Consider the following 23945-nt stretch of genomic DNA (forward strand, 5'->3'; position numbering starts at 1 on the left):
TGACCACGCCTTCCTTCACGACGAGGTCTTCTTCGCTGATAGCCTTGTCATGTTCAGCGTCATTAGCCGATTCAAGGGCGTGTGGAATCACAAATCCCTCAGTGCCTGCGGCTTCTACTTTGGGCGTCTGTAATTGAAAAAAAAAATAGGGATATATAGAAATGAAAGCCATAAAAAATGCTACGAGGATAACTCATATGAGCCCGCTTGGTTACTATGTGTCAAAAGGTGTTTCATGGCAACAACCGAAACCTAAATACGTGGCTCAGGACTGAAACTTGTGACTTACGTACAGCTACTGTTATGTCTCAGTGAACCATAAATATATTTTATTGGAAAAGCAAATCACTGTGGAATATTAATAACGACTTGCCATACCTGTTTTTTCGTTTTCATAAAAGTTAACCGAGGTCGTCGGGCGGGTGTCCAGCGCCTCAGGACACCGTCCGCCTGACCACTGGGCTTCTGCTGACGGCTCGCGAAGGCCTCGTCTGTCTCATGGTCGATGACCAGCAAGTCTACTTGGTCCGGCTCCTTGCCGATGCGCCACATTATTTCCTAGTAGCTCCGGTTTTCCACTGATACCGCGTTCACCTGCACAGTTGCAAAGTACATGGGTGCAAACAATAACCTCGCAATATGTCCAGCTCTGTATTATAGGACTAGCATTAGGACTTTGGTTCTGCTAAACGCTTGCGTTTCCGCCTATTAGTTAGTGCATGTTTTAACGTGTTAAGCTCAAAGTTTGGCTAATATTTTAGATAACCCATGCACATCTCCGAACAAGCCTTACCTTTATCCGGCTCATGTATTCTCCATGTGTTATCTCTTACCGTGAAAGAAATCTCCCTTGAAACACTGGCCGAGCGGGATACCTTCTAGGTAGAACTGGAGCGCAGTACAATTATTCCATGCGATGCTTTTTAATCCGGAGCATTCGAGGCTACTATTGCTGTTTGCGAGCTTACAGCTACGCCTCTCTGTTTTCCAACAAGTTTCGTATTACTAGGCGTCTTTCTCTAAAACATTGTTTTTATCAATACTATCCTTCACTGTACATCCACGCACTTTAGGCGCCTCACACGATTTACATAAAAAGTTTTTCAAGACAACCAGGAGGCTTGCCACGGGAGGGAATCTGTACGTCGTGCAACGCGCGCCAACATATACAGGAAAGCCAAAAGACACAAGTGGCGACCTATGAAAGAAATCCACATGATCCCTTGTGTGCATACTTCGATGAGCCTGTCATCATTGCGAAGTCCACGAAGCTCGGCGGGGCTGTCGGGGACTACGGCCGTGATGAAAAAGTTCTCTTCGTATTCTCGGAGACTGAAGCCGTACCCCTCATAGTCCGGCCACTTGCGCAGGTAGCACAAGCGAAGACCACCCGCAAGCTCCTGTGTATATAACGAAAGCTAGTGAAGTAAAAAAAATAAATAGTGCTAGAAAAAAGATGTTGGTACACAACATCGTTTTAAATGCTAGGCATTTCTTAGTGAACCAGAGGCACTTGGGCTTTTGTGGCATATTATCTATCTATCTGGCCCCGCTGCGGTGGTCTAGTGGCTAAGGTACTCGGCTGCTGACCCGCAGGTCACGGGATCAAATCCCGGTGCGGCGGCTGCGTTTCCGATGAAGGCGGAAATGTTTTAGGCCCGTGTGCTCAGATTTTGGTGAACGTTAAAGAACCCCAGGTGGTCGAAATTTCCGGAGCCCTGCACTACGTCGTTTCTCATAATCATGTGGTAGTTTTGGGACAATAAACCTCACACATCTATCTATCTATCTATCTATCTATCTATCTATCTATCTATCTATCTATCTATCTATCTATCTATCTATCTGTTCATATATCTATCTATCTATCTTTCTTGACAGTTACTTTCCATATTAAAACCCCTAGACCAGACCATATGCATATCATCACACCATGTTGTGCGCATCTTCGTGATAAACGCGACGTCCGCGCTTTAACATGAAAGCCAACGTGATGTCATACCAGCATGTACTCTCAACATAATAGATCAATGTACCTGCTTTTTGAGCCCGCGATATACGCACAACTACTCAACTTATGCACTTCCATCAACACGCCTGCTAACACTTGGTCCAAAGAAACACAAATAAGGCATAAGCTGCTACATGATCAATTGGTTGGTTTGTAACAGCTTTATTGGAAGTCCGGCAGAGTTTTCCCCAACCGGGCCTTAGGTCTCCCGCGTGGGGACGTCAAGACCTTGCCTGACCACCACCTCGCGGGCCTGCTACTTGATCAATGCATTGCAGTAAATTACCTCTGCAATGTGCGAGACCTGATGATTTTTCGTCTAAAAATGGTGTAGTAAAAACAAGAAAATATTTTCTAGACATGAGCTGAAAACAAACTTCATTCCTCAATTTCTCTTGTTCTAATCGTCTTATTTTATAAAGCAGTTTCTCTATCTTCACTTTGAATAAACAATGTCAACAAGTGTGACAGGCGTCATTTCAAAACCTATACATTAGTGAAACTAAAAGGCCTTGCGATCCTTCAGCTGCTTTGAATATCGAAATCTAATTAGGGCACGTATTCAAGTTTTTAACTAGGATCTCCGGGTTTTCAAATTCAGCTACGCCAAATCACATTAGCTCATATATTTATAAATTTAGATAGATGGAACAGCTGGCTACAATTACCTTCTGTGAGGCTTGAAACGTGCTTGTACTTGTCGTAGTCTTTCAATTAGAGTAATATAAAAGTGCTTTTTCGAATTCAGCTACGCTAAATACCATCAGCTCATATATTCAATAATTTAAACAGAGGGAACAGCTGAGTACCATTACCTTCTATACCGTAATTTTGAGGTTTGAACCGTGCTTGCATTTGCCGTAGCTTTTCAATTAGAGTAAATTAGAGGTTGTTATGACACGCTTCCTCTGGCTTGGGAAGAACAAAAAATTAGTGTGTACAGTGAATAGTTGTGTTCACGTTAAAATATACTGTTTTATTGCGAGGTGGACCTCGACCCAGAATTATGTCTTGCCACTTCTCTTTAATTGCGATAGCAAATATATAGACTCTCTCGGCTGAATTTTGCCGCCGGCTTCGACGTCGGCGTCTATGTCTTGCACCGTATATGCATGCTTATCTATATATATGAAAACGCAAGAAAGAAAAAAGTGCCGCCTTATCCACAAAGTGAATGATGATGAGTGGGTGGAGCTCCGGAGATAAACCTGGTAAACCATGAATCTTCCGTACATTTTGCCCACTCGATTTTATTACAACGCTCTCCCTAGCGTACGTCGCTGCACTAAATCGAACGTTTGCCTTCCACCAATGACACGCGCCATGTGTGACCTGATTCCTATTTTATAACATCTCACATCTTCCATTATTAACAACAAGTACCGGCGTCTAGTTTATACCATTTTGCGTCTTTTCATCAGCAGCTACAAGTACCGTCATCTAGTGAACACTGCAAGAACTAAACGAGAGGTGGCTACATACAGGGGACGCACAGCCCCCGCCTTAAGGAGCTTTGCCCCTAAACATCCAGGAAAAAACACTCCGGCAAGCAGAATCGAGCGTGGGACCTCTGCGCCGTGAAGGCGAGGTGTTAACTACTGAGCCACCCCGGAGAACGTTCTGAACCGTTCAAACGGCAAGCAATTTATATCTACCACTTACCGCTGCGGTGTTTTCAGCATTATCTGAAAGATGGCGCAATGAACGCACGTCGGCACATCGCGCCGTGGGGCCCACTCTAATCTCCTACTCGTATTTTGCGCGGCTTAGAAAAGGGGAGCTAGGCTCCCTCGCGCACCCTTATCTCGCGGTGGTGAGGAGGGCAGGATCGTACGCCTTGGCTGGCCTCGTGCTTTACGTGGAACAATTCTGCTGTAGTTACCGGCAGCGCAAAGGTCACTGCAATCATAGCAGTCTCCGTTCACGAAAAGCGCGCGATTTTCAGACTCAGCGAAGTAACAAACGAGACGCTTGTTCGCGTGCATCCGTACCTGTGAGTACGTTTCATGCGTAATTTGTGCGCGAGAAACGCGGGGCGCGTTTCCATTCGGCGCGCGACCTTTCAAATTGTTGCTGCCTTGTTCATTGCTTCGGCTTTGCGGCACAGCTGTGACCTATTTTTTTAATTTTATCATTTTTATGGAAGTGCGCGAAGGTCTGCCTATCTGTCACAGATTTCCTTACCGCAAAGCTTCACAATGGACAGTTTGCAATAATCTAGAAGACGGCTTTCCTGCAAGGTTTTTGTTCCAGCCAAAAACTCTCGTTCACAGACTGCTTTTCTCGCTCATTGTGTTGTAGCCGCGTGCTCGCGTGCCTCGCTGGAATTCGGAGAGGTGACATTTTGTTGTACTTGCGCGCTCGTGTGCCTTCGCTGCACAATGAGAGAGAAAAGCAGTGTGTGAAGGAGAGTTGTTGGTTGGAAAATAAGCCGTACAGGAAAGCCGACTTGCAGATTATCGCACACTGTTTATTCCTAGCTCGCAGAGTAGGCGGACATCATGATGCCTTGATAACTTGATTCCATATGTGAGTGTTAGTATTCTTTGAAGAAAAACATGCGGTACAATCAATTTTTTAAGAGAAAGCGCAATCTTTTATGAAGAAATACAGCTTATAGGAGCGCTATTTAGCTAATAAAGGTCAATATACAACTGTGCAGTGTAAGCCTCTAGCCTGACTGCTCAGCCTCCTTTTGATTAAGCACTGTGCGTTTGCAGCATCTTATATGACACACGAATATACGGATGTTTTCGGGATTTATCGAAACGAAGCTTAGTAATTCTAAAAAAGAAAAGGTTGTTTGGAGGTTGCTGTCTACATATAGTTTCGAAGTGTCCGTCTGTGGACGATACTTTATATACAGAAGTCGATACGTGGTAGGATTAAGCACGAATATGTACGCGAAAAAAAATGTGCACAATTTGAACACTTGTAATTTAACGCTGCAAGAAACTTATGTAGGTATGCTCAAAAATTGATGATGGACGCTTCACTTACAGGTGCTGGAAAACGTGGAAACGCTTTACAAGCACTCTACTATAGCGGAGCATCAAAGCTGTCTTTTGTTCGTATATCAGAGCCTAGATGACCTGCACACAACAACAGGTTGACATTTAGTTGTTCTGAATGGTGTTTGTTTTAGCGCTTTCTAAACGTTAGAGGCTTACGCGCCAACGGCCATTGTGTGGTTATGGTGCTCAACTGGTGACCTGAAGGTTGTTGGGTTGAATATTGGGCATGCGAGGCACATTTTCGATAGAGGCGGGAAGGCTAGAGGCCAGTATAGGACTTAGGTGTACGTTAAAAAAATCTAGGTGGTCGACATTTTAAAAACATCTGCTACGACGTCTTTTATATTCTTCTTGTGGTTTAGGAAAGCTGAACCGCAACAAAGATTAGTAGTAGGTTAATGCACTAACTGGAGGCTTTTAAAAGGCCACATGAAACAGATATCCTTTCGCCTGCTGTAAGATCTACGAAAGTTCCATCATTAGTTTGAATGAAGATATTCTTGAAATTTACGTTTCAAAGCTAGCATTCAAGACCTCCGGCTCCATTTGTGTGACTCACTGTTCTTTGATTGACAGTCAGCGTCCTATTGGTCACTACGATTACCAGTCAGCGCACTTGAGGGCATAAACTTGCCCGGTCAGACATGCAACGCTTACGCTCGACGTCAGGCTTCCTGATGACCAATTTATGCTCCCGGAGGTTGTTCTGCCCTTCGAGCGAACCTTCCTCGATGAGTTTTTGGAGCTCGTGCGAACGACGTTGAGGTTGTCGCCGCGAAGGGCGATGCCGCGCCTCTTGTACCAGGCAGCGGTTTCGTCGTCTACGACCACGAGTCGAGCTTCGTTAGGTGTGGACTTGACGAGCTGCACCACATCTTCATGTCCGAGGCCATCCAAGATCGCCCCGTTTACCTGCTTGGTAGATGCGTGACACGAAATACAGGTGAACTCTAACACATGAATTCACCGTAGGCAGTGTTACTCCACGAGTGCATGAGCTTTTGACATGTTCAATCTTGATCTTAGTAAACTTTGTAGAAATCTTTATGAAAGGACATACCACGGTACTTATTAACAGAATTTTCCTTTGCTTCTGGCTATTGTATATATTTTTAATCATTTGAAAGTGGGATGTCAAAAATTAGCCTTGTCAGATTTGAAATCAATAAAAACCTTCAGCACTTCAGCACACAGAGTAAAAACACTAGGCAGCCAGGTGTAAGGAGGAACTCAAACCGGTTAACAAAAGAGCACGGGCAAGACATGTGCTTTTGGACACGCAATGACCTCTTCTCTTATTCAAAGCTGTTTGCATTTGCGTACTGCCGCTGAACAATGTTATTAAATATGGCACCAGGCGTGACCACTGACGAGGTTCAGGTGAAACATTTAGACACACGCTTTTGTGTGCTCTGGGGTAAAAATATTCCTTGAGTCTACATCTAACGTCGAGAAGGACAAAGTGGCATGTCACCTCAACGACAGTGTCATTGGATCGCAGGCCAGCGGCCTCAGCTGGGCTTCCGGGTTCTACGGCTGACAGCCGTGGAAGATAGCCCTGCGTGGCCGGAATCAGTTTAAACCCATAGCCGTCATATTCGGGCCTGCGAACTAAATGGCACAGGCGCGCCGCAGGAGATTTGGCAAGTTGCGTCGTGATTCCGGAAGTGGAAGTTCCCGCTACAGTTGACGGCGACGACTGTTTTGGCGGCCTGAGCACACAAGCTGGTGGACTTCCCTTCAGAAAACGAGAAGTTCAATGATTCTTTATCCAGCCGTGGAAAAAATGAAATAAATGGTAATGTAGTTCATTATTCGCTCGTGAATTAGAGCTACCGGAAGCTCCTGAGAACTCGCGCACGCGCGCACATCACACACACACAGTCATGTGTGTGTGCGTGTGCGTGTGCGAAAGTGTTTTGTCAAGCCGAGTTGGATGCTATAGAAGTTAGCCGCTAGCTCTACCTAGTATAAAATAGAATTTGTAGGTGCAGCGTTCATTGTTGCAGGCTGTGTTTAGTTTGAAATTTTACAGCCCTAGAAATAAATTTTTTAGCTTTAAAGCTTTAATTCATTAGCTGGAAATATTACTAGGTTACTTAGTGAAAGGCTTGAACTGTATATGTAAAATGTTTTGCAAAGCTCTGGCATGGCGTGTTTTATTTTAGTTGACTTCAGTGTTCATTCTACAAAAAAAAAATTTGCGTTTGCTGTTTATGAGTGGTGTTTCAGGGTGGTCGAATTCCACAATGCTGTCTAAAAACATTTGTATTGGCCACTGTAGTCACCCTACTGTTCACGCTTGTTGTATTAAGAGTCGATTTCACCGTTACGCAGTAGCTAGAGACACTCCACGCAACTGTTCTCTTCGACATTGCATAATGTATGAGCAGCGCTGTTCGCGTATTGTGTCACAATCCCTTGCATTCCTTTTCCGTATTATGGAATTAAGCCATTATGTTTTAAGACACGGCAAAGTAGTCCGTTTTCAATAACGAGACCCGGGTTGTCAGGCCGATCTTCAAGGGTGTCAACTTAACCTTTGTTTCCCACTACACAGATTCTACAAGACATGTTGGTGACGAGATAAGCTACAAGCTTGCCAGACAAGGCTAATAAACACATTAATGCAGTTAGACCCACCAAAGTGCTGAAAGATAGTTGCGTAATTAGCGGAAAGCTTGCAATGTTGTAGCCAATTACATTTTTCATTGCACCATGTCATGGCGTCATACTGCATCCAGATAACTAAGGTAGAACACCACTCAGTTAACCATGCCCTTGTTACTAAGCCATAAGAAGAAAACTGCTTACATGGGCGGACGAAGTGTCCATTGTCCCGCATATAGACGGCTTAGTTCACGTAGTCCCAAGTGATACGTCTTCTTCCACAGGATAGAACCCAAGAATCGAGACCTCACTCGTGCACCCACGCTTCTTTTTCTTCCTGAGTGCGCGCCTATTATGCACATGCAGTGGCTGTGTTGGTGATGTCGATGGGAGTTTTGGAGCAGTTTGAAGCATTAGGAATTTCAGTGCTCGGGGCTATATGATCCTTATATGCCTCTCAACGCGCACCCGAAGCCGCTTGCTTCTCTGATTATCTGTCTTCACACTAGTGAAACACTTGGGCTGTTAACTTATATAAATTTAAATATAATTTTAAAAGCGGAGGTTTTTTGGGCATAGTTTGTGGGTCTGAAACAGAATGCTATTATTATTATGAACTAGCATGTGCTCTTCTCGTTCTGTTCTTCATCGTCGTGATCTTCTTCTACTGCTTAGCTCCCAGAACACGTGCACCGATTTCTTCAGCACGGGATGCAATCACTCTCTTGGGCGAAACAACCAGTACAGAGGGAGAAAGAGAAAAGATGGCAATGAAGACAAAGAAAAGAAGACATTCTGGGGGCTGAATTCTGTGTGGAACGAGATTCGAAGAAAGGTTGTGAAAAAACACTGAAAAAAAAAATCACAACATATCCACGGAGTGAATGATGATGAGTGGTGCGAAGCGTCATCAGCCCGTCCGTGCTTCCGTCCGTCCGTTCTTTCTTGCTTCCATCCGCCTACGCGTAAATGCATGTGTCCATCCGTCTGTCCATGCGTCCATCCATGCGTCGATCTAGTAAACACTCCAAGAACCGCCATCTCCCATCTCGCAACCCCTGTGGCAAATACCCGCTCTAGAGCGGGTATGTGTCACCACTATACATACATACATACATACATACATACATACATACATACATACATACATACATACATACATACATACATACATACATACATACATACATACATACATACATACATACATACATACATACATACGGAGGAGCGACACGACCCACGCCATAAGACGCTTCGCCTCTAAACAATTCACCTCTATGCGAATCGGCTGCTTTGGGTATGAGCCATGGGAAGAGGAGAAGCAGAAAAAGAACGAGATCGACCACGTGATCTCCTCTAGTTGATCACTCATTTCTTGGCCTGTCTCCCAGAGTGGGTGTGAGCGGTGCTTTTAGATCATCATCATCATCATCATCATCATCATCATCACCACCATCATCATCATCGTCTTCGAGCCCGCACGGACCCATGATCTATAGGCGAGCGTCTGAAACCATTGGATATCAGGCACGCTGGTAGAGCACAGAATAGGCGTGTATAGATTTGTATTCCGTTCATTGGTCTTTATTGTGCTCTACGGAACTCGTACATCAGTTTTGTGTCATTCATCCATATTCCGATATATTAAGATTAGCCTATGTGAGTCTGTGCTTTTTTGATCTTGTCTGCTGTTTTCTGTTGTACTCGTGGTAGAGCCTAACCTGGAGTGGACAAACACACCTTCTGCTTCGGCACCATGACGACGCATGTCTCACGAATTACCAGATCTGGCAAATAAACCTCAAACGTTCGAATAGCGAGGAGAAGGGAGAGTTAGAGTGAGGAGCCAGGAAGAGAGTAAAGCATAAAATATAAAGGCGAAATACACAAATAGCGAGAAGTGACAGCCGAAAGAACTAGAGAGAAAGACAGAAACAAATAGGAAGCGAGAGAAAGAGACAGAAAGGGACAGAATTGATATGTAGGGTTTAAAGCCCCCAAACCACCATATGATTATGAGAGACGTCGTAGTGGTGGGCTCCGGAAATTTTGACCACGAGGGGTTCTTTAACATGCACCCAAATCTGAGCACACGGGCCTACAACATTTCCGCCTCCATTAGAAATGCAGCCGCCGCTGCCGGGATTCGATCCCGCGACCTGCGGGTGAGCAGCCGAGTATTTTAGCCACTAGACCACCGCGGCGGGGAAGGAAGGAATAGAAGGCAGGACATAGAGAAAAAGAAAGAAACAAAGATAAACAAAGGCAAGAAAGACGCAAAGAAAAACAGAGATAAGAAAAAAAATGGCAGCTTATCCACGGAGTGAATGATGGAGAGTGGGGCGAAGCATCCGTCCATCCATTCGTTCTTGCTTCCGTCCGTCCGTGCGTTTGCGTGTGTGACCATCCGTGTGTCCTTTCGCCCGTCCGTGCGCGCGTCTGTTCGTGCGTCCGCACGTCCGTGTGTGCGTCCGTCCCTGCGTTCGTCCATGCATCCACCCCTGCATCCGTGCATACGTCCATTCGTCGCTACAGCCATCCGTGAGTCCGTACATGCATCTGTCTGTGTGTCCGTTCGTCCATCTATTCAACACTCAAAGTACCACCATCTCGCATTTTTTCATCATATATTCCCGATATAGAAGCACCGCCATCCAGCGGACATTCCAAGAACTGAACATGAGGTGGCACACGCACACTTTCTTACGGCTTGCGCTTCGTGTCTACTTCCCACCACTAATCACCTCGACTTCATGGTATATACTAGTTCACTGTATTCATGGCTCTGCGGCCCAACGCTCGCAAAACCTTTCTAAAACCAAGGAGGTTACGGCCAGCGGCTATAACGTAGTAACCCTTTCTTGTTAGATAGTGCTCAGCTTACATGCAAATGGCTGCTAATGGTAAATGAGAGGCAGGAGAATTCAGCTTTCACTTTCTTATGGCTTGCGCTTCGTACCTGCTTCCCACCTTTAACCACCTCGACTTTATGGCATATACTACTTCACTGTATTTATGGCACGGCGGCTCAACGCTCGCTAAACCTTTCTAAAACAAAGGAGGTTACGCCCGGCTAGTACAATGTAGCAACCCTTTCTTGTCAGATTGTGCTCAAGGTACATGCTAATGGCTGCTAATGCGGAATGAGAGACAGGAGAATTCGGCTTTTACTGTGTTATGGCTTGCGCTTCGTACCTACTTCCCACCTTAACCACCTCGACTTCATGCTATATACTCGTTCACTGTATTCATGGCACTGTGGCCCAATGCTCGCTAAACCTTTCTAAAACCAAAGAGGTTACGCCCGGCGAGTATAACGTAGCAACCCTTTCTTGTCAGATATTGCTCAATGTACATGCCAATGGCTGCTAATGAGAATTGCAGCGTGCGCATTAACTAAAAGCCGAATGCTCCTGTCTCTCATTTCTCATTAGCAGCCGTTGGCTTGTACATTGAGCACTAGTTTTTATTAATTGTTCAACAACGCACAGAAGAAATCTCTCACCGGCATTACCTTGGTGGTCAAAATGTTATAATTGTTACATACTGCAACGGCTACGAGAGAGGAACGGGTTCCGCTATAAAAAGCTTCGCCCCTAAAATACCGATATCACCGAACAATTTTGAGGATGCCAACACACGGGCAAGTGATTTCTGTGATGTGTATGTTAACGTTTATAAATGAATAGCCTTCATTACATCGAAAGCATCGGTTGTTGACCGGCATCTCCTTCATATGTGGGAAAGTAGACGCAGCCTAAGCGATGGAAGTGCCAGTGCCTCAATCGTAAACTGCGTCTCAAAATAGCAAAAGCTTCGGAGCAAACCAACCAAGAATCTCCCGGTGAATTTCGACGCACTACCTCAACCACTTGTGCTGCTGCCACACTTTTGATGCTACAACGGTGCCACCAAGTTGTCAGAAACGAAATAGCCGGCTCGTTCAACTAGACACTTTTCCCACATTGCCACACTTCTACCACACTTCTCCTACGGCCGCGCGGTGTTCTGGGATTGTTTGAAAAATGGTGTGTTCCTAAAGAATCGGACGTTTTGCCCAAAAACTGTCACTTCGGGATCTATTTGACCATTTTTATATCTTCACTATGGTCACCACACGTTCCTCGGCGACATAGTCTGCATGGGTTTGGTTATGTGTCGAATAAAAAAGAACCCGCCCTTGACGCATCGCCTTTTTTGTTTTCTGTATTGTAGCATTTAGCATTTTATCTGGATATTTTCTGATAACCTTAGCATTGTACCAGCGGCTTGAGCTCGATGCCTGTCCCAAACACCTCCATGCGTCGCGGCCGCCAGCGATTGCAATTTTTCATGTAGTACAGCTGCGGCCACGTATAGAGCGCGCCAGTAGCAGGTTTCTGCTTTGCGGGGCGACACGTTGATGCAGTTTCGGGGTCTGATGTGTTGTGTCAGGAGCGTGCGCAGCCTAGTAGATAGGGCGACCACGTCAGAGGCGAAAACTGCCTCAAGGTGTCGCGGCGCGGAGAAAAAAATCAACCGCTTCCACGCTCTACACACACGTGGCTGCGGCTGTACGTATGTAATTTCATACTATTTCAATCAATTGAATTTACGCGTGGGTAAGAGAAAAGTTGTATTCGCTAAACTTATTAAAATGAACGAATCTTTGACGCGGTTTCGAATGTTATTTTTCATTGGGCATGGGAATCCTTCAAGGTTAACTGAACCCCAACCACGCCATCAATAACACGTCGTCAGTGATTCTGTACTCCTTATTTTCTGGAGCAGCCAAGTGTCATTTTGTGGACTAACCCGAACACCATGCGCTGCATCAGGACACTAAACCACGCTCAGATGCAGTTCGCTGCGGCAAGGTTGCCGCTATTTTACACGTGACTTTTTGGCACAGTGCGCGTGTAGAGAGGCCATCGTAGAGGAGTATACGCATACACACGTCCTCAGGGAACAGCAGCAGCAGTAGGAGTTATTGGCAGCCGCACATCAGTACCTGATACCGAAATCATTCGTTGTGCCACATATAGCCTGTAACAGCACTGCTTGCATGTCACACATTTACAGATTATACGGAAACAAAGAAAAAAAATTGTGGTGTCTCGTTTTTTTTGTACGCGATCGTACATATCGAATTTCCTGAGGTATGAACGGAAGAAAACAGCCGTTATGTAGGCTTTTCCGATCACACTTATGCGAAGTCACTGTGGTAAAGTTTCTTTCCGGCGCATTCGCATGACTTGCAGCGGTGGGCTACAACTTTGTAGGGACTAGTATGCTTGTAGCACTAGACTGGACACCCTCCGTGTGGCAGAGTGCCTTTTTGGCGACCTTCGCGCGATGAAGCTCAATGGTCTCACACTAGTCTCCCACATAGTGCTCTTGAGGGACGCGGTATTCGCCTAGCCCGAGTAGGGCTTTACCCTAATGCTGACGCTCTTGTGGGCCACCAGCGTGACTTTATTTATTTGTACCTAAAAGTCTCGAAACGGTTTTCACTGTAGTCTATTTATTAGTACCTCTACGCGCTATCAGGAAGTGTTACACAACGAGTGCGTAAATTAGTCGATGATGGTATGGAAGGGTGTCTTCAAAGATGTACGGCTGGAGTGTTGCACAACGTTGGCACGAAGACAATGCAAGTACTGTACGGTCTAAACAAAGTATTATTTCATGTAAGCGGTAGTGCGGGCTGCTGGAGGATAAACTACCTTTTGGGTGACCATGCAGAATAAAGTGCTAAGCTAGAGTTCGATATCAGTCAGGCTGATGGCGTAGAAGGTGTTAGAACTTACGAAGAAGGCACAATCTCGGATTATTTGACCCTGCTCAAGAGTTTGAAGATCAAAGCTTGACATAGGTTTGGTGACACTTGTGTGATGAAAGTAGCCCGAATGAACAAATGTAACTAATATTCATGCATGCCCTGCGCGGCCCCCATTTGACTTGGCAACACCGCAACCATGGTCACGGCAACTTACCTGCGACACCTTTTCGTATTGCAGGTAAAAATCAATATTCATTGTATCCACGTCGCCCTCGTTATGCGGCGCCCAAAGTGCTGTTTAGAAATTGCAGTCAATTGTGCACATGACATCAAACAGATATTAGCGCTATCAGGTGACATAGGACTAAACACAAGTCCTACCACTCGTTCTGGTGAGACGCAAGCATCCGGTTACTTACTCCTGGTTCTTAAAGAACTCCAGTCTGGTCAAGTTTCCATGCTGCAAGAACTAAAATCCATTCAGCAGAACGTATCCCAGAACGACCAGGCTATTAGAGAGATTAATAAAAGGCTCACTAAAATAGAAAGTGATTGTGAATCGATAATGGGCATAAAAGAGCAAATCGACGATATCCAGTTACTTTCTGATAAAAATGCAAAAGATATAGCAACAATCAGGGTGAGATTAGACGACTCGGAAGACTGAGCGCACCGTTCTAACCTCGTATTTTTTGGTTTTCCGGATCGCGAGCGTAAAACATGGGCAGAATCTGAGGCTTCAGTGCTGCAATTCTGCAGCAAAGAACTAAACACCACTATTGAACATATGGAAATCGAGAGAGCCCATAGACTCGGGAAATACAATTTAAACACAAGCCACCCAATCAACGTTAGATTTGCTCAATTTAAGACTGAAGATAAAGTTCTGTCGCGCGCCTATAAACTGAAGGGTTCCAATTACCGAATATCTGAAGATTTCTCCCCCAACACACTACAAGCAAGGAAACATCTTGCTGAAGTCAGAATAGCTCAACGGCAATCGTTCAGACTTCGACATGACAAGTTAATTGTTGGTAAGAATACTTACACGTGCGACCACAACGCACAAAAGGTACAGCGCCCTTTAAACGCTTAAGCCCCAACCATGCCCCTCCGCGAAGAAAGTCCTTTTTGTTTTTATATACCAACATTAGAAGCATCCTTCCAAAAGCCGACACTTTTCAAAGCCTAATTATTACAACGGAGTCCGATTTGTTCGCGATTACAGAGACATGGCTTAACCCTTCTATTACCGACACTAAGTTGCTACAGCTTTTTCCAAATTTCGATGTGTTTCGACGTGATCGTACTAATAAACGGGGTGGCGGCGTACTAATAGGTAGCCATAAAGATCTTCAGTGTAGCGAAATTAAGGCGTCATCGTGCTTAGAAATGATGTTTATTCCTTGTAATGCTTCTCATCCCCCCACAATAATCAGTGTTTGCTATCGTTCCCCTGGTAGTGACCCCCTTTTTGTATCTGAATTCCACGGGGTTGTTCGCCCTTAACTGAATCTTATCAAAATTTTCCGATACTGCTTTTCAGTGACTTCAATTTCTCAGTAATAGCTTGGACTAACCTAGCATGTGTTACTTCAAAAAACAGTATAGAGAGCAATTTCGTCAATTCATGTCTAACGTTTGGACTTGCGCAATTAGTCGATGAACCTACGCGCGACAGTGATAACTCCCTTAATATTCTTGACCTTGTTCTCGCTTCTGAGCCTGAAAGAGTGTCCCAGATGACGTTCCTACCAGGACTCAGTGACCACTTAGTAATCCATGCGTCCTATTCTTGTAAACTACATCATTCAACAAAAACAACAAAAAATATACCAATGTATGATAAAGGCAATTATTCCGCTATAAACTCAGATCTCGAGCAATTCGCTGCTTTCTTTCTTATCGACCTTTCAGAGCGTTCGGTCGAAGTTGATTGGCTGCTATTCAAAAACAAAATGTTAGATCTATTCACCAAGCATGTGCCCACGATTACTGTAAAGGAGAAAAAGTCATCCCCGTGGTTTAACATCACATTAAAACGCCTAAATAACAAAAAGAAATGACCCTTTCGATTGGCAAAGCGGTCAAATGGCGCATGTGCGTGGAACAGGTACTACGCTGCAGAAGAAGAATTCGATAAAGTTGCTAACAAAGAAAAACGTTTATTTTTTTCACAAAAGTTGCCCGCTATGTTAAGCAACAACCCCTAAAGATTCTGGCGCACAATTAACCCCAGTATTTTCCAACCTTTAGTACTGCACAACGGTCAAAATCATCTGATTCCCGATCACGAGGCCGCCGAACAACTTAACAGCTTTTTTTCTTCCGTGTTTACCGTTGAACCTGTCGACAACATGCCTTCATTTCTTAATCTCAAGCATGGTGAGATGCCGGACATCACATTCTGCTCAAACGGCATCGCAAAATAATCGACTCACTGAAACTCACATCTTCATGCGGCATCCATAGTATCAACGCGAAACTGCTCAAAAACACGAAATAAATTGCTAGTACACTACTCTGTCACATTTTTCAGCAGTCACTACCATCAGGAGTGATGCCGGAAGATTGGAGAGTGGGCAAGATTGTTCCAGTGCCTAAAAAAGGTCCTTTATCTCTTTGCAGCAGTTATCGCCCCATTTCCCTTACTAGCGTTTGCTCCAAACTAATGGAGCATGTGATTTACTCCAACATCGTCAATTTCTTAGTAAGCAATAACTATTTTCATTCCAGTCAGCACTGCTTTCGCTCAAGATTTTCATGTGACACACAACTAGCTTTATTTTATCATGATATCAGTTCCAGCCTTGACATAAATATACCTGTTGACGCCCTCTTCTTAGACTTTGAAAAAGCATTCGACAAAGTCCCGCATCAACGGCTACTACTAAAGCTTTCTCATCTAAACAATAATACAAGTGTATTTAATTGGATTCGCAGTTTTCTTACCAATCCCCAACAATTCGCGCATGCTAACTCCGTCTCATCTAACCGTTCCTCTGTAATCTCTGGTGGGCTGCAAGGTATACAGTACTCGGACCATTACTTTTTCTCATTTACATCAATGACCTTCCATCAAACATATCTTCAAGCATTCGCCTCTTTGCAGACGACTGCGTCGTATACCGTCCTATAGCAAACAGCGGAGACAATACTACACTTCAAAATGACCTCAATCTAGTTGTATCCTGGTGTGATAAGTGGTTAATGTCTTTAAAGATAAAGAAAACTTCATTGGTATCTTTTCTTCGCAGGCGCTGTGGCGGCTGCATTTCCGATGGAGGCGGAAATGTTGTGGGCCCGTGTACTCAGATTTGGGTGCACGTTAAAGAATCCCAGGTAGTCGAAATTTCCGGAGTCCACCAATACGGCGTCTCTCATAATCAAATAGTGGTTTTGGGACGTTAAACCCCACAAATCAATCAAATAATTTTCATCGCAGACCCCATCACCAGTCAGCAGAATACACCATTTCCGGCACTGCAGTCTCACCCGCTGAATAATACAAATATCTTGGTGTCACATTTTCAAGTAACATTTCCTGGTCAGCCCAAGTGACTAACATAGCCAACTCCACGAATCGCACTCTGGGTTTTCTACGTAGACACTTAAAACTTGCGCCCCCATCAGTTAAACTGATATCGTATGCCAAACTTGTTCGTCCAAAATTAGAGTATGCATGTTCTGTCTGGGATCCCCACCAATCCCACTTTTCCAACATTCTCGAATCGATTCAAAACCGTGCTGCGCATTTTATCCACTCTGAGTATACCTACAATTCCAGTGTTTCCAAATCTAAAACTCGTACTCACCTTTCTAATCTAGAATCACGACATCACATATCTCGACTATGCCTTTTTCACATATTTTATCATGTCCCCATCGAAGTTCCAGCCATCCTGCCAGTCCATCGCTCATCAAGCCGCACAAACCATTCAAGCGCAGTGTATCTCCACCAGCCCAAAGCACCGCACATCTTCGCTCCTTTTTTGTGACAACCGCACGGGACTGGAATCGTCTGCCTGCAACTACCGTGCACCACTCTGGCCCACATCAATTCAAGATTGCCCTCGAATCACTTTTTTATTCTGTAATTAATACCCATCCCTCATGTAATACCCCAGTTGGGGCCTTTGAGGTATTCAAAATAAATAAATAAATAAATAAATAAATAAACTGCGCGATTTAGTACGGATTCCACAGTGGTTGAGAGGTTAGCGTGATGTGAATCCCGAACTGAGCATACATATTCGAGCTTTGGTAGATGTAATAAGCATGCTAGTAGTTTTACCGGAGGATGTGCAGGTTACGATGGTGCAGGTTACGATGCAAATAGCCAAAGAAGCAATCAGCTGTATCACAGATGCTTGACATGTGAACAAACCAAGTAACGTTACGGCACACCAATGCAGGTGTATATTTACATTGCTCGTATTCTCGAGCCAGTTATCACGTGTTTAGTGGAAACGAACGATTGAGGACAATAGAAAGCTTGAAGGGATCTTTTACTCACGTTTACAGATATTAGTTGCTTGTTAAAGTAAGCCTATGAGAGAAAGGTTGAACTGCAGGTTTACGATGCCTGCGTGCTTGAGCCTGGCATGGTAAAATGCATGTTCATTGGCCAATGTTCAAATCTTAGAAATTCTCAAAGTTCCACGAGGCGCGCCTGAGACTAGAGGCTATATGAGAAATGGGTGATGACTGATAGTATCGAAAAGTCGCAGAGCCATTCGTAAACAACAGGGTCGAAATTTATTCACGAGACTTGTGGGAGAACCCGTGTATGAGGAATTATTTTAAATGCCCCTTGGAAGTGATGGAAGAGGGTATAAACCGGTATGTTTTTATCGAGGTGAGATGATATGTCATTGATATTGAGAACGAGTTTAATGTCGTAGAACGCACTTTTTTGAAAATCCTGCTCATTTCGACCGCAGAAATAAGAAGCTCTATTTGTTTAGAACAAACACAGGGGAGGGAAACAAGACGGTACTTATTGAATGAAATTATGAATTCTATAGGTACGGGGATTATCTTGCGCACTTTTCAATCTTGCGACGCCATATTAGATTGCAGAGAGTGCCTAAAGACGTCCCATAAAAAAAAAACGCCAGGCCTGCGTGGAAGGCGCAGCACAGTGACAGCGAAAGCTATAAGAGCAGCTTTTCAGAGCCTCTTCTAAACACTCATTGGGTAACTGCTACAAGCACACTTGCTTGATACCCACTATAGCATTAATAATAAAAAATTTTGGGTAGTAGGCCGGCATTCGTTATGCTATTTTTGTCATTGGTAGGATACTCATTGTCATTGTCATTGGTAAGAGTCATTTGTCATTGGTAGGAGTGGTAGAATACTGGGCTGGAACCCAGTGGACCCGGCTTTGAGCCCCTCTGTGTCTTTGGTGCTAGGCTTTATTTTTCTAATTTCGCGCGATGTGGTTGCGGACACCGGCGGTGGCAGCAGCGTACTACTACGGCGTTGTGCGTGACCTGAGTTGTGGTCTTATAACACCTTTCGCTGTAATGTACCAGTGACGTGTTCAGTATTATTTAGCAGTTTAGAGTTGATTATATCCTTTTATTGCACGCTAAGACGGGGTAGCCGTCACGTTCGCTAGTATTCGCTTTCCTTGTGGATACGTACAACAGTATCATTATTGTAATTTTTGGTCTTGTGGGTTGTTGGTCTTGGGTTAGCTTGTCTTAGCGTGGTCAAAACTTCTTTTGCTGCTGAATTAAATTTTCCGAACACGATTAATACTTTGCGTGCTAGTAAAGATAAAATTTTAGAAATTCCCAATGATGATGATGCAATTTCGGCCACCACCACCACCACCACCACCACCACCACCACCACCATCATCATCATCATCATCATCATCATTGTCGTCGTCGTCGTCGTCGTCGTCTGTGTGGTCGACAATTGAAGTGCGTTGCTCAAACACACAGACGTAACAACTGTGACAGCTGTCAGTTCAGGCTTGTCCTTTGTGTACCTGTGAGTTCTTTTCGAGCGTCCTTCTCAGTGCTTTAGCGACATGCACACTGTAAGTACCTAGCTGCTTGTCGTTCTTCGCGCGACAATCAATTTCTTGCTATCACATTTGTTGCTCACCCTTACGACGAGGCTGTGATCTTTTTCCTATTGTTCAATTTGTTTCTTTTGCGCAATAGAGTAACAAAAAAACCCAGTTTTTTCTTTGGCTGGTTCTCTTTATTGAACACGTAGTTTTGCCTTCTTACTTTACGTCCAATCATTTCTCATATGACGTACCGAATTTTAACGTTAAATTAACGTTTCACTTTCCCAACCAATATCTCGTCGTGGGTATGAACCACGTCTCTGTCGCATACCAACAAATCGTTGCCGAAGTAGAAGAAGCGTCACGAGCGGGGAGCCGTCATCACCGTAATCGAAAGCCGATCATTGGCCCCTCCCACAGTTCTCTTCTCTGCGTCCTCATTCGCGGTCTTGGCTGACCTCTCTAACAATGTCCCACTCACCTCAACGCGTTAAGCCATCGGAAGGCGCGGCAAGTTCGTGGGCCACCGCTCACTTGCCGGGCAGCTCGGCACTACGCAGTCCTGGAGACAAGAGTCCACGGCGCACGGGCTCTCCGCGCGAGGTGACCACGCCGAACCGAACGCCGACGCGAACGCCGCCCCGAACGCCTGCAGTGTCCGGCAGTCGGAGCCCATTAGGCAGTCACGTGGCCGGCACCACAACTCCAGCCCCGGCCTATGACTTAGCGGGGTCCACTGGTGCTCTGATGGCAGCTTTCGGGTAAGATTACGTTAGAACAAAGCGACAGCAGATATAGCGACAGGAAACAGGACGGAACGAGCAGAGAGAAAGATGTTCAAGTTAACCCCACAAGTTATGAAAGTGCAATTGGCAAATAAGCTGGCTGAAATACGCCTTTGTGCACATTGTCGCTTTCGAATGGAGAAATTATTAATGAGGTCGGAGCCCAAAAGTATATATGTTTGAAGCATAACAGATGTGGTGGGAGTGCTGTGCTGGCCTTTTCTTATCTTTTTCTCATTTCTTATCTCTTATATATGCATTTCTTCTCACCAAATTAAGTCTCCTGTTTGTTCTGTCTCGTCTCCTATATTTCATGCTGTCAGTGTTTTATGATGTATCTATATAAACTCATCTAAAGGTTAACTAGTCCGGCATTAGGGGACTTTTAGTCTGAAGACAACATAAATATAAAATAATCGCTGAAGAAGATGAGCTCTAACGCTAGCGGAGAAGGTTAAGAGACATGACATTGCGAAAGTTGTTTCACTGCATCATATAAAAGACCACATTGATGAAGAACGTGAAGCCAATTACGGTCAGTCGTATAGATAACGCCACCACGCTTGTATTACCGCCTTCAAAATCGACCATGCGACCACCATCAAAGAGAGTCCAAACCAGCGCCACCTTGAGAACGCGATACGAAGCTGCGTCGTTTCGCGGCAGGTGCGCGAATGAAGTAAAGGCCGCCGTGAAATGTCGTCAAACTCATCGCTTGCGTTTCATTTGTCTGATTGCTTCGTTACAACAGTAAACAGTGCCGTTCAACACGACGAACGAGAAATGTGAGCGACTTCTAATGGTATGGGTATCGCTTTTGTATGATCCATCGCGTTCTGAGAAGCCGCCTAATGAGCCTCTACATTGGAAAGAGATCAAAGATGACAGCTGGAAAAACTGAAAAACTTCATGCCTACAATCTGAAAGAAGTTTAGTAAAAAGGTAGCAACTTCAAGCAAATGAATAGTAACTGTTGTGCTTAATATTTTTCTTGGACCATTACTAACCTTTTCCTACCTGTTTACTACATTAGTAAACAGTTACTGGCTGCAATCATTACTAACGTTTTGCTACAAGTTTACTACCTAGGTTAGTACACAGTAACTAAAAGTGTAGTAATTCATAGTTTACTATCTCCCTTGCCCCGTTACTACCTTTTTGCAACCCAGCCGTCAACTATCTCATCTAAAATGGTAGTTATATCTATTGTAATTATTTTTAGGAAGAATTGTCATGACTCATCATGTTTACACGAAAAAAAAACCACACGAAAGGTATCCATGGGTCAAGAAAAAACACTGCTCTTGCATTGTGGAATCGAGTTTTCTGAGAGCCATTGTGCTATTGTCAAAACATTGAAGTACAAGTTAATGAACAATAAACAAGTGTTACACATTACACATGCTGCAATGAATAATTACAACTAACCTTGTAATTTACTACAAACTAACAAGACAGACGGATCAAGGTAAACCAGATAGTAAAATTAATCCGTAGTTTCGGACTATACAGTGTGTCTCACAATATAGTGCTTTTGGCACGTAAAACTCTCGGAACAATTATTACCTTTTAAGCATCAATATAATAACACTGCAAAATATTCAAATTCATCGACACTATGTTGAATTGAGTACCTTGTTTCAGCCGCTGTATATATTGCTTTCTTGTGGCCATTTTTTTATCAATAGGTATGACAGGTGATTTTGTATGAGTACGGCTAATTAAAAATCTTGTGCTACGTCCCAAAACACGCATAACCAAGTATTATAGTATAGTGTTCTAAGCTCGCATTTTTATAACTCATCCTGAAACAGAAAAGCTCACTTGTGTCATACATGCGTCTTCAAAGTAGATTCATAGTCTCAGAGCTTCGCTAAGACCATCGCAGTTGTTTATTTCATGTTACTCATGGGAATTACCCAGATCCAAAATGTTCATGCCTCAGCCCTCACGCAAAGTTAAGTGTGAATGTGTGCACTGATTATTTCCTCGGGACAACTTTATGCTCTCCCATAGTAGAGTACCGAGTACTCTAAATCGTTCCCAAATTTTTCTAAACACATAAACCACAGCGTTTTCTCAGCAGCATTTTTAGTGGGACGGCTCAGAGCTCTCCCATCGTTGAGGACGAAGTACTCGAAATCGTTAAAAATTTTTTCTAAACAAATCAGCAGCTGAAAACGCACGGCGAATAGGCTTTCCTTCGACGATGGCACACACGTTCCTTAAGAGTAAGAGAGGGACAGCCGGAGTTTCAGTTGTTTCGTACTAGCCATGCGCCAACTATTGTACGCATACACACGTGCTATTCTGTAAAATGTGATAGCCAGTGATCAATTAGATTTTGGTGCTCATTTGTAAGATGTATACACTGTCTTTACTAGTTTTTATGTTTCGTTTGTGTATGCACAAGTTATGTGTACAATAAACTTCCCTTTCTCAATATATTTGCCTGTTCATTCTGCATACAAGTAAAGTTCCTGTTTGTATACTCTGGTAGTCGCTTACGGTACTGTAGTGTAGCCAGCTTGTTAGGTGTATGTATTCTTCACGCTCATGTCACACCATGCAAGGTTACCCGAAGTTGTTTTGCGATAAGACATCAATTGACCAGCATTAACAATAAAGAAATAACATCGCAAAAGAAGCACGGTAGTGCCAGTTACAACTTTTTCTTAAAACCTTTGAAAGTTACTTCTTATCGCTTGTAACGGCTATAGGGTAGTAACGGTAACAGGTAATTACGGCAAAGGTAATAGCTGTTACCACCCTCGTCGTGATTATCTGTACTTACTAGCAGGGTTGTAGTATATATGTGACAAACCATTACTACCAAAAAGGTAGCACGTACTGCTACGCCTTTCTAAGAGTGCATAACATCGTTGTATGCGACTGCTTGTTTGCGCAGGGCTCCCGGCTACATCACGTCCAGCAAGAAGGCCGCTTCGAGCGATGGCGCTGCTACTTCTCCGAAGAGACAGGCGCAACTCCAGGCGCCGGAGGTCGCGTCGAAAGAGGCACTGACTACAGCGAGCACGGTGGGGGGCGAGGAAACCGAAGCGAATGACGCAACAACCGCGACGACTGCCGCTTCGCTTAGGGTATCCCAAAAGCCGACGTCACCGTCCCGTAAGCCAGCTGCTTTTGCAAATAAATACCTTGAGATCATGACCTTCCGCAGTGCGTCTTGATGTGTTCGTTATGTGGGCAAGTAACATACAACGATGCCAGGAAAGAATACATGAAAAGTAATGTTAAGTTGTACAGAAACAATTGACGCTGAAATGTATAAGCAAGGGGTTGGTTTTTAACGGCGCATCTGTTAAAACCGGAGACGAGGCCGTTGATGTCTGCACTAAAGTAGGCATGTGCCACAGAAATCGTCTATGTGCCATGCAGCTTCTAGGGTAACACAGGTATGCGTAATGTATAACAAAGGAAAAGAGAAGTGAGGGTTGGAGTGATGTCAGGACGTGTAGGAAAGAAAGAAGAGGGAAATGGGTAAAGCGAGAACGTGCCAAGCAGCTCCTATAGCACAGCATGAAATAGCCATGCAACCATTAGATGTTAAAGCAAGAAGTGGGAAAGGGAAGTCAGGGTGACGAGTGATGATAAGGTGAGGAGGATTGATAGCAGGTTATGTATGCATAGTCATGTATTCATAGCACATTCATGTAATCAGTAAATCATTGCAATATTATTGAGGGACGCTGCGCAGACTGGTACGTTG

At 44.3% G+C, this 23945-nt stretch overlaps 1 protein-coding gene across 1 annotated transcript; it reads right to left on the reverse strand.

The window, feature by feature from the left end:
• Window positions 1–558: 558 nt before the first annotated feature.
• On the reverse strand, window positions 559–20106 carry LOC119186091 (Na(+)/H(+) exchange regulatory cofactor NHE-RF1-like). The gene is made up of 5 exons (XM_075887946.1): window positions 19965–20106; window positions 6500–6636; window positions 5749–5937; window positions 1236–1400; window positions 559–594 (listed from the first exon to the last, which is right to left on the reverse strand). The coding sequence occupies exons 1-5, from the start codon at window positions 20104–20106 to the stop codon at window positions 559–561; spliced, it is 669 nt and encodes a 222-aa protein (XP_075744061.1).
• Between the last annotated feature and the right edge of the window lie 3839 nt (window positions 20107–23945).

The sequence above is a fragment of the Rhipicephalus microplus genome, chromosome 3, assembly GCF_043290135.1.
Source record: "Rhipicephalus microplus isolate Deutch F79 chromosome 3, USDA_Rmic, whole genome shotgun sequence".
In the NCBI taxonomy this organism is placed as follows: Eukaryota; Metazoa; Arthropoda; class Arachnida; order Ixodida; family Ixodidae; genus Rhipicephalus; species Rhipicephalus microplus.